This window comes from Ictalurus punctatus, chromosome 7 (assembly GCF_001660625.3).
Source record: "Ictalurus punctatus breed USDA103 chromosome 7, Coco_2.0, whole genome shotgun sequence".
In the NCBI taxonomy this organism is placed as follows: Eukaryota; Metazoa; Chordata; class Actinopteri; order Siluriformes; family Ictaluridae; genus Ictalurus; species Ictalurus punctatus.
In genome coordinates, this window is record NC_030422.2 from 31937600 (window position 1) to 31950099 (window position 12500).

Here is a 12500-nt window from a genome sequence, read left to right on the forward strand (position 1 = left end):
CATCACACACCGCTACAACACTGAACCGAAACAATGATCTCACTGTGAATAAACACGATCCACGTATCAGCAGTTCCACCTTCAAGCTTCAGGAGGCGGAGCCTATGTGGGTGGAGTCATACCAAACTGCACTTATGCACGTCAAGTCACAAACTCGGTCGTTTTTCTTCGAGCTAATACGTACTGTAGGAAGCGCTGCCGCGTGCACTGTTCACGCTGTGAGCGGCCATTCTGACGACTCGACGTCGGAGTCGAGGAGACCGTCAGAGATTTTGAGTAGGTTTCGGATTTGAAGTGTTACCGTTGGGGGTTTTTTTTCTAGCCGGAGGTCAGAAATGACGAGTTACGATCTTCAGTCATGGCAGCATGAGCTCAGGGTTGTGAAGGACCTTCCTGACTTTCTGATTTCAGGAGTGTTTTCTGTGTTTTTGTGTTTTTTTCCTCCTCATATTGTCCGAAGAGGCAGGAAAATCCTGAGCCGCACCCAGAGCAACCTGTGTTCCGGTCGCATCAGCGTCCGACTCTCTGACACCAGCACACCTGACGTCATGACAGCATGCCGGTTCACCTACACCAACGTAACGAACGTTTGGTGTAACTCGGAGAAAAGCCATTCCGAAACAAATTAGAGCCGTTCCGTTAGAGCAATAGTAATGACACCCTATAAAAGGAGATAAGAGTTCTAACGTCATGCTGCGGTGGCTGAGCTGCATTATTGGATTTTTTTCTTTTTTTTTACTTTATTAAGCACATTCGTATCACACGCACTGCCTCTTTTCACCGAACAGAAGACTTTTTTGGGTGGAAAGCAACGTGAGACAAAACGATTGTATAAACACGCAGGGCCGGTTCTAGGCATAGGAGAACTAGGAGGTCACCTAGGACGCCATCAGCTTGGGGGTGACTCACACACCCACAAGAAAGAGAGTACATTATTATTACATTATTATTACATATTATTATTATTATTAATTATTAATTAGTAAGTTTTTTTTTTTCTATTTTTAATCCGGTAACACGTTATAATTGCATGCGATTATTTATCTGGCGTCCCTGGTGATAGTGGGCGTGCTGTTAGGAAGAGCGTCCGTGCTTGACTGGTCTTTCATCATGACAAGGTCAAAGCCATCAGGGGCTCAGTATCGCAAAAAGAGAAAAGAGAAATATAAAGGTATGAGACTAGTAGTCTATGGGCGGTAAAGACCTGTTTTGCCACGTATTAGCGCTTATTAACACGACCGCGCTGTCCTAACAAGAATTCCCCGTGAGTTAAAACACATCTAAGCCGCTGAATATTAAAATAATAAAGACGACGATCCGGAATGAATGTTCAGTGTATGTTGAAGGTAGTTTTGTTACTATGACGACCTGACAAACAGCTGCATTCTGAACGGAAAAAAAAGTATAAACGTTATTGTACGTGAATAAATTTCAGTCATTTCCTTATGCTGTAAATGACTGCAGTTACAGACAGACAGGCTTTGTGACATGGGTGTGGCATGTGGAGGAGAATCTGTTCATTTATGCTGTAGAGTTTTATATTTGTTATACAAACAATGATGACAGACTGGTAATGGGGGGGGGGGGGGTGGGGGGCAATAGGGATCTCGCCTAGGGCGAGAAACGGCTCTGTAAACACGGCTCCGTGATCCAGAAAGATAGAACTCGGACTAATATACTGTATGATGTTTTAATTCCCATGCAGTAACACTGACAGTGTGTGTGTGTGTGTGTGTGTGTGTGTGTGTGTGTGTGTGTGTGTGTGTGTGTAGCTCCACGGTGTGTTGCGGGTGGTGTTGGAGCCACTGATGGGGAAAATGCCGCTGGTCGGTGCCTTCTCTTTCTTCTTCCTCAAGAAACCGGTGAGTTTACTAGGTTTTTAAAAAATGTATTTAATCTATGTGGCTGTGTCCTAAATACCAGTTCTTAAGCAAACAAACAAACAAACAAACAAACAACAATTTCTATTACCACTACTACTATTAATAATAATAATAATAATAATAATAATAATAATGGTTACTAGGTGGATTTTTACAGAGCCCCACCAATCAAACCAACACAGCCTGAAACTCCAATCCTGGTAAAATATAGCGTTGCCATAGCAGCCACCATGGAGTCATTACTATGGATTGCTGATTAGTTAGCGAGTTAGCTTAGCATGCAGGTTCTGCATTTTGTGTCTAACTACAATCTTATACGAGTTCATTTAACGACATCACAAACTAAGTAACTAAGTATCTAAGTATCATAACTAAGCTTATATGTAGCTCCGCCCCCAAAGCAAGCAGAGAGAGAGAGAGAGAGAGAGAGAGAGAATGTGCAAGAGACTGAGAGAGAGAGAGAGAGAGAGAGAGAGCGAGAGAGAGAGAGAGAGAGAGAGAGAAACAGACAGACAGACAGAGAGGGTTGGAGAGACAGAGAGAGATACAGACAGAGTGTGAGAGAGACAAAGAGAGAGACAGACAGACAGACAGAGAGGGTTAGAGAGACAGACAGACAGACAGACAGAGAGGGTTAGAGAGACAGACAGACAGACAGACAGACAGACAGAGAGGGTTAGAGAGACAGACAGACACAGAGTGTGTGTACTAGATGATAAAACTTCCATATAAGGCTGCTGTGTTGCTCTAATGGTTTATTTGGCCATTACTTAATTGAGAGGAAAAAAACAAATTTGAATATGCAAATGAGATATATGCAAATGAATAATAAATGGAAAAGGAATGAAGAATGAACAGATAAAAAGAACGGAACAGCAAAGAAGATGAACGGTGTGAGAGGAGGACGTAAACATGTAAAGAGAGATAGATAGTCTGTGTGTGTGTGTGTGTGTGTGTGTGTGTGTGTGTGTGAGAGAGAGAGAGAGAGAGAGATGCTGCAGTCTGATTTCTGCAGCAGCAGCATGTCCTTGTATACTGTCACACTATATTGATCCCCCGCGTGTGAGTGTGTGTGTGTGTGTGTGTCTTATTGCACAAAGTGCAGCTCTAATGAAGATGTTTAATGTAAATCAGACATTTTGTTTCATTCGTCTCTTCATTACCTCTAATACACACACACACACACACACACACACACACACACACACACACACACACACTGAGATGAGTAGTCAGCTCGAATTTTCTGCCTGTTATGCTTTTCTTCATCTTCTATTAAAAACCATTTCCTGTTCCAGCTCCTGGACGTGGGCTGGGCCGGACTCACCAACATCCTGGACATTCCTGGCCTTAAGTAAGTCCCACTCCAGCTCCTAACCTCCTAACCTCCTATCACCTCAGCACAGCTAGCAGTACGTTACAGATAACCCGGCTAACGTCTGCTGCTGACAATACAAAACCACTCAGGAGTGCACACCGGCATCTAATATAAAGGGTTACTATTACAATGCATTTTAGGAAGAAAACAAATGATTAGCATGCCAATTTTGAGCTGCTGTAGCTGGCTAGAGGTCTGCTGGCTAATTGGCTAATTTGTGTTTTGTATGATTGACTAATTAGCAACTGTAGCTAATATCTTAACTTAAAATACAGTCTTCTAACCGCAATTTACAGATAACAAAGCAGTTCAGCCTTACGTAGCAATTTAGCTTGCTAGCTAGCGTCTGCTTTGCGGTTAGCAAGACTGCACTCTACGCAACATCTAGACAGCTAGCTGTAGATTAAAGATAACACGCTACCAAGAATAAATAGCTAGCGACTATCCAGAACAGACTCTTTGTAAAAAACGGCGGTACAAAAATTGTTGTAAGGACACTGACCAGCCAGGAATGCTAGCGTTTGTGTTTTGTTTTTTCCTCCGCTTTAACACACTGGATTCACCTCAGGAATTAGCACTCGAGCTCTTTATGAAGCTCGAAGCCGTTAAACAAAATCATAGAATCTGTCAGCGTGGGTTCCTAGCTGATTAGCATTCCATTAAAGTGCTATCTTGAGAAGCTAACTGCGCACATGACTCAGCGTGAACTGAAGGTTCTTACAGTTTCATGCATTAAATAGTCGTTTCTGTCAAATTAGGGCTCGGATTGCTTTTTAGTGGCTTTCCTGTGGTGAATTACTGCGAGGACAGACGTAACGGGAATATTTTAGAGCACGCGGCAGGTTCACACAAGGTGAAACAAGTCGATTTTCTGGGTTTATTGGTTTCTTAAACCAGAGGCTGGAGCTGATTCTAGAAGATTCCGGGACAAAAAAACGTGAGCACAATATCAAACGATACCGGACATGTCGGACGAGCTGAGATTAAGCTCCACCCACAAACTAACAATACCTACAGTACAAGCTTGTCAAGTCCTATAACTAGACAGTAAATAATCGGTTTTGCCGACGATTACAATTATTTCTTTCCTAAAGAACAAGCAGGTTTATGATGCTTTTTATCTGTTTAATGTTGCGGAACGTCTGTTACAGAGCGTAGCGTTCAGCTATACTATAAAGCCGCTCAGGTGCCGAGTCCTATCCGTTTGCAGCCACCAGAGAATGTCCGGTTAGAGCAAATTATTTATGTTCATGTGCGATCGAAGAGGAGACATATTCGTGCACCACTCGCGGACCACTCGAACATTCTTTATTCTTCACAGCTTGATGGTTATATAAGGTATGCAGGTGTGTGATTCTATATAAAGAAATAATACCGGTTTTGAAACGTGCATAATTTTGTTTTGAAGGTCTCATACGATGCATTTACGTGCATCTGAGGTCAAAAAAACACTTTAACGTGCTCATAATTTAAACTGCAGCGTTACCTTTTTTCCTGCCAGTGTCACGCAAACGACTCGTTAAATGATTCGTTCTAAAGGATTCGTTCTAAACTCCTCCTTTCAGAGAGCGCAATCTGCTCTGATTGGTCAGATGTCGCGATTGGTCTATCTCTGTCAGCGTGTGTCGATAAAGGAAACGCCCACTACCGTAACGAGTTTCAGCTCCATCTGTGTGTGAGCAGCCGATGAAGACCAGAGGCGGGGCTTTTTTGTTACAACCCTACGTAGGTTAATACAGGAAGTAAAGTCTGGAATTGCTAATGACTCGTTTCAGCTGTTCAGAATCGCTTCCTTCTTTTGGGAGTCGATAGCGACATTTGTCGTGAAAACTTTGCAGACGTTTTTACGTTACAGTAAAATGATCCGGACTTCCCGTCACTACTGACTGCCTAATCAAAAATCCTAATACGGATGTTATACCGTTACATTGCCACTAGATGGCCCTCACTTTAATGCAACGTTCACGAAACAAGTTACTTCCTGTCCTCACTTGTGTACGCCAAAGCGGTTCCCTCATCAGTCGATGTTTTATCGCGGCTTCTCACGTTACCAAGAAACCGCAGAGTTACAGCTTCACCTCTGACTGTTAAAAAGTGTTGACACCGGAGACTCCTTCCCTACACGTTACATAAACATCTCCTTACCCTGGAGAAAGGGTCAGCACATCAACAGTTGTTTTTTAAGTGGCGCGTCTGTCGTAACGCATTAAACAAGCGCGTTAATATAAACTTGCGCTACTGTCAGAGAAAACTAACCGACACCTTCTGACCAATCACAATCCAGACCTTGACAGTGGTGTAAAACATATTATACAGTATACGTTTTATAGTTCTAATATTTTATATGCATACGTATGATTGTGTATATTTTTAAATAAACATATTTACATACAATAATATTATGGAAAAAAAAAATTTCTAAAGTTGGCAGGACGAAACATATGTAAGAATTATTGATAACTTTACGAATAAATTTTACAAGCAATATGTGACAAATCTTCGACCAGTAGCACATCAGCTGTGGCTGTGTCAACTGTGGCTCACTAGCTACCGTTAATTAGCTAGATATTTCTAACTTGTAGCCACCATTAATTAGCGAGCTTTATTAGTTATTTGGAAATTGCTAGCTAGTTAGCTGTATAAGTCTTTTGGAGCTTGGTTAGTAGCAGTCGTTAGATATCTAGCTAGCCCTATTATTGCAACTTGCTAGCTAGTATTAATTAACCTGCTCTAACAGACTTTTGTAACTTATAGCTACTATTAATTAACTATATGTAGCTACCTCTACTGGTTATTTTTTAACTTGCTAGCTAACATTAGTTAGGTAGATAGGTAGCTATTTGTAAGTTGGTTATTAGCATTAGTTAGCTATATAGCTAGCTATGTTATTGCAGCTTGCTAGCTACTATTACTTAACTAGCTGCATTAGTCTTTTTTAACGTATGGCTACTATTAATTAGCTATATAGTTAGCTCTATTAGTTATTTGCAGTTTACTAGTTGAAAAAACATATATTTATTTGATCTAAAGTCGGCAGGCTGAAACATATGCAGTAATTATTTATTTACGTTTTAATTTATTTATTCATTTTCATATGATTCATTTACATGTGATTCATTTTCATGTGATTCATTTACATATGATTCATTTTCATGTGATTCATTTACCTTTTCTCCTCTCTCCTCCCTTCCCTTTCCCAAATATTTCATTAAGAAGAAAAAAAAACAGAAAAAACAAAACAAAAACTTATTTATTATTTATTAATGTATTTATTATTTATTTATTAAAACCCTACAGTGGAATGATACTCCAGTGTCATATAATTTAATGAATATATTCAGTGCATTAGCACTAATAATAATAATAATAATGGCATGTTCAGACTCAGACAGATCTGTGTAAGTGTGTAATGGCTGTTACCCGTTTTCTCGGTCTGGTGTGTTAACTGTGAGCAGCTGCAGTGTGAGGTTGTAAGAGTAATTGCTCCCTATGGGGGATGTTGAGCGCGGTGTAATGGCAGCGCTCAGAGATGTGTACGTAGAGCGTAGATGGTGTGTAATGCTCTGTTCTACTCACCTAGACCTGCAGAAAGAAAATATATTTCCCTCCCTGTGAATAATTGATTTTAATCAGCCTGCCTGGTCTGAATCTGAGAACCGTAATATTTGATAATCTTATAAACACGGTGTGTTGTGCTGTTAGGGGAAAGTCATCAACAATCAAGAGTAATAAAGTCTATTTTTGTGCATTCTGAACAGCGATTTGCCAACGTTTATGCTTTGTTTTTTCTCCGTTAAAGAACAGCATGTCTATATATATATATATATATATATATATATATATATATATATGTGTGTGTGTGTGTGTGTGTGTGTATATATATATACACACACGTATATGTATATATGGAAACGAGTGCAACAGCACCACCAATGATTGTAAGAAAAACACACCTTAAAGTCAGTCGTGAGGTTGTCCATAAGCTATTGTCCCCAAAACATTGAAAAAAATTCACATTTAGAAGAAATACGCAAATCTGTCTCTACCCCCGATACGGACCAACAGTTTTGATGACATCATTCTGCACTGGACATCAGATTTTCTGTCGAATCAAACGCTCTCTAGAATCTGAAATGCTACCGGTTATGCTCCGCCCTGACTTCCTGTTTCAGTGGAAATGACGTCAAGTCGTCGAATAATGCCGCGCGTTTCGCAGGGACTTTAATACCATGGATGGTGTTATGACGTGAGAAGCGCTGCAGGCTGGGGCTGATTTCTTTCCACCCCAGAGTGTAGAATCATGCAGCCAATCGGTGACAGTCGTGTCAGGTGATTACTCGGAGCGACACACCCACTGGATCTGATCACGCGTCCGTGACGTGTCGTCAGCAACACGGAAGGCGTGTACAGAACACTAATTGTCGAGTGTATAATCCCCACCAGCCATTGTTGCGCGTACGACAATATGTAATGTTAAAGTCTCTGTAAGCACAAACACACTGCTGACCCACCAGTACAATCTGAATGAATGTGTAACCACTGCATGTGCTTTAAGTCTTACAGATTTGCACACCCTCAGCACTGAGAGTGCTGACAGAACAACCACACACACACACACACACTCGGAGAAGTTGCTGTGTGAGCCATTGACTGTAATATATTATGGCACCCCATGTGCATGTAGTGTTTAAAAGCTGTAAATTCTCTTGTTCAGGCACATTAACGTTTTTCTTTTTGTTTTGTTTTTTAATTCGAAGAAATAAACGATCGTCGCGGTTTTTAATTATCCAGAAGCACAACAGCACAACACTTTCACTGCTTTGTTTTACAGTCAGGCTTTTCCCCTGATGGAGATATCTGTGAGTGCAATTTGATAGAAAAGTCACATGACGTCCCATGTGTGTATGTGCCGTGAGGTCTTGTTCAGGAATCTCCGAAACACTTTAAAACACCTCCACCACTAATAATGCGTCTTGACAATTTCCACATAAGTCTGTAATCGAATCTTAAATGCCAGCACTTCCGCTCGGTCGAAATGTGGTGATCGGGCGACAAGAACTGACCTCAGATCAGCCGTAAGGGATCATTTGGTTGTAATGTAGTTATCTGTAACGTGTGGTCGCAGAATTTCAATAAACAAAGGGAGAAATTGATAATAAAAGAAAATGTGGGTGAAAACGTAGCTAATGGGTGGCCAGCTCTGTAAGACTTATTATCCTGGAGCTTATCCCAGGAAGCATCAGCCACAAGGCAGGGTACACCCTGGACAGGGTGCCAATCCATCACAGGGCACAATCACATTAGACACGTCAATCAGCCTACCATGCATGTGTTTGGACTGGGGGAGGAAACCGGAGTACCCGGAGGAAACCCCCGCAGCACGGGGAGAACATGCACAGGGCCACGGTGGGAATCAAACCCCCAACCATGGAGGTGTGAGGCGAACGTGCTAACCACTAAGCCACCACGCGCCCCTTATTACTATTATTATTATTATTATTAGGGGGCCAAGCACCGAATTTCTGCCTAATTAGATTTTCCACCATCTTGGATTGTGTCAAAAACTGTTTTTTTTCTGACAAATGTTGGCCAGTCGTCACCATATTTGGCACACGTCATCTTCAGAGTAAGCCTCACAAAAAGGATCGAAATATTTTTTAGTACTCTGAACGGTTTGCCCATAATGCACCAACAACTCTGACTTCGAAGCCGCCAAACAGGAAGCGAAGCTGTATCTCAGCAACGACTTTGCACACTGGCACAAATCTTTGTAGGCATGTTCACAAACATGACCTGAGGCTATGCAACAAATTTTGTGGCAGCACCACCTACTGGTCAAAAGTTGCAACAACACGCCCAAAATGCTTCCGTCTAAGTGCCATTTTTGCTACTCTTCCTCCAAATTGTGTCCAATCTTCACCAAATTTGGCTCACATCATCATTTTCTAACTAAAAAGCATGCTTGAATTCATTTGACTATAGTTATGGCTTTACTTTCATGTTAATACTTAAGCAGCGATTGTAGCGCATCTGTGAATGTGTGGCTCAACGACTCTGGGTGCTTGGCCCCCGAAAATGTAAATATTATTACTATTATTATTATTATTATTATTATTATGTGCGGTAACCAATATGATGTGAAACTGAATGACTTGGAATAGTTTAAATAATAATGTTAGCTATTTGTAGAGGAGGCGGACGCAATAGCAGATTTAGTTTATTGAGCGTGACAAAACGCGAAAGAAAAAGACCCAGTAATCAAGAGCTGAACATACGCTCTAGCTGGGAAAAAAAAACAATGAAAACACCTCCTCAACTTGGAATTCCTACCGGAACTTTTGGGAAGGTGTCCTCACCCCAGAGTTCAGCACAAGATGTCGTACCAAGATGGCCGCTCAGACTGTTAACGAGACTTAAACTAGCACTTCACTGCTTTAAATGAGTTATAGCAGTATTTACTCTCGCTCCATCAGCATGGATTATGTAAATTATATATCAATATAAACACATAAACTCACGATCACTAACGTTAGCTGGCTAGCTTGTTGCTAATTAAACACACACTTTCATGGCAGCGTCCATGTTTTATCCACACTTTGTAGCTTCAATGCACCAAACCTGAAAATGACGTAGTTCCAGAGTTCAGTCGATGGCTATCGTGGCTACTCTGTATTAAATACTCTAGAAATGCTGCTGCTTAAGGACAGATCTGTTGTGACAGTCAGGTGAAACACGGTCCCATGCGAATCATTTCTGCTCTTTTTCTTTCTAACCAACTCTGTGGTTGTGGGAGGTTTTTTTAAGATCTGAGAACACTGTGGTTTTATATTTCCGGGCTTCTCTACGGTTTAGTAATTTCCTGCTCTGCTACATCTATAAGCTGTGTCACCTACAAACTATAATGTGTTTGTGTGTGTGTGTGTGTGTGTGTGTGTGTGTGTGTGTGTGTGCGGAGAGAGAAAAGCCCATGTTAACTCTGTGCTCCATTATTTTAGTCTTAATTCTCTTAATTTACACCTTTTCAGACTCATGATCTTCATGACTTTTCTCTTTCAAAGGATGGAGTGTGTAAAATTCCAAGAGTTTACTTTTTATCCTGTTCCAGTTACTAAAGGTGTGCCTCAGGTCTCTATGTTAGGCCCGACTTTGTTTTCTATTAGTGCTGCTCGCTCAGGCACTCATATGCTGATGAAACAGTATTCTGTGGCCCTAACATTACTTCAGCATGCCCTTACCAGCATTAAACCATCACCATATGCATTTTCACACTTTTTTCCCCAGTCTCAAACCTCTCTGCATCAGGAGTTTAGTAGGTTTAGTCAAACGTTAGATTTTAAAAGTGTTTCTCGGGAACTGATTCGTGATCCTCTTGAAAACCGCGTTCAGGGCTTCACTTTGAGTAAAACTCGGATGTGGACTGAATCGTGTGGAAAGCGATTACACAGCTTTCTTCACCTCAGCAGTAATCAACGCTGGTCTATGGTGCAAGGGGGTGGGGGGCACTTACTTTTGGAAACAGGCTTTATGTTTTTAGAGTGGTGGCTTGAGTAGTGCGCACTCTGCCGCCTATCTAGGGCTCTAATTGCAGGGTGTAAATACAGGGCATTCCTGAGCAGCTCGGTAAAGTGACGTCGTCGGAGATCAGGAGCAGCTGGTGTAGAGACGTCACTGATATCTGAGCGGAGAAGACGAGTGACAAACAGTCCGGTGTGTCAACTGATTATTTTAGACAGCTGTGGAGGACACACACACACACACACACACACACATACATTACAGTCTGTACAGAAATATATTTCTCTGTACACATGAGCTGGCATGGCTAAATATATATATATATATATATATATATAATATATGTGTGTGTGTGTGTGTGTGTGTGAGTGTAAGCCCTCTGTACTCCATTATTGAGAGATTTATATGAGTGTTTGCACCTCTTTATCCCCTCTCTCTCTCTATCTCTCTCTCACTCTGTAATCAACAAATCATCGTTATTGAAACAGAAAATATGCACACAACTTTACTAAAATTAATGAGGCCCAATGTCCCCTTTACCCCACATGTAGTCTATCTGCCAGGAAATAATCTGCTGCTTGACGTTTTGCACTGACGCTCAGATGCTAATCAAGCTAAGTTTAGCATCATGTTGTGCTAAAAATGGTACAAATAAACTTTAGTTGCTTTCAGGGCGAGTTGTTAACACTAACGTAAGAAGTGAAAACAGTGAGCAAATATGGAAACGTGGGAAACGAAGAGGGTCAGAATCAGGTGAGTGGCCATGGGGGTCAAAATCAGGTGAGTGGCCATGGGGGTCAAAATCAGCTGAGGGATATAAGGTCAAAATCAGGTGAGTGGCCATAGGGTTCAAAATCAGGTGAGGACTGTAAGGTCAAAATCAGGTGAGTGGCCATAAGGGTCAAAGTCAGGTGAGCGGCCACAAGGGTCAAAGTCAGGTGAGCGGCCATGGGGTCAAATTCAGGTGAGCGGGTATAAGGGTCAAAATCAGATAAGTGGCCATAAGGGTCAAAATCAGGTGAGTGGCCATGGGGTGTCAAAATAAAGTGAATGGCCATTGGGGTCAAAATCAAGTGAGGATATAAGGGATAAAATGAGGTAAACAGCCATAAAAGTCAAAATCAGGTGAGTGGCTGCAGGGGTCAAAATGCAGTGAGGGATGTAATGGTCAAAATCAAGTGACATCCATAAGGGTCAAAATCAGGTTAGGTGTATAAGGGTTTAAGGGTCAAAATCAGGTGAGGGCCATGAGGGTGAAAATCATGTGAGTCGCCATAAAGCTCAAAATCAGGTGGGGCCAAAGGGGTTAAAATACAGTGAGGGATGTAAACCAAAATCAAGTGACAGCCATAAGGGTCAAAATCAGGTTAGATATATAATGGTCAAAATCAAGTGAGCGGCCATGGGGGTCAAAATCAGGTGAGTGGCCATAAGGGTCAAAACCAGGTGAGTGGCCATGGGGTCAAAATCAGGTGAGCGGCCATAGGGGTCAAAATCAAGGTAGGGATTTAGGGTCAAAATTAGGTGAGTGGCCATAAAGGTCAAAATCAGGTAAGGGATATAAGAGTCAAAACCAGGGGAGGGATATAAGGGTCAAAAATATATGAGTGGCCTCATTTTGGCGAATATGGAAACATGGGAAATGAAGAGGATCAAAATTAGGTAAGGGCCATCAGGGTCAACATCAGGCAAGGAGACATAAGGGTCAAAATTAGAGATAACAA

The 12500-nt window shown here is 41.6% G+C and overlaps 1 protein-coding gene across 3 annotated transcripts in view; it reads left to right on the forward strand.

The window, feature by feature from the left end:
- The window catches only part of esyt2b (extended synaptotagmin-like protein 2b), a 45201-nt gene that overhangs the window by 13768 nt on the left and 18933 nt on the right, over positions 1-12500 (forward strand). For all 3 annotated transcript variants that reach the window (XM_053681692.1, XM_053681693.1, XM_053681694.1), the window contains exons 6-7: positions 1773-1862; positions 3182-3237. In XM_053681692.1, coding sequence (XP_053537667.1) covers positions 1773-1862; positions 3182-3237 — 146 coding nt within the window. The remainder of the gene's footprint in view (positions 1-1772; positions 1863-3181; positions 3238-12500) is intronic.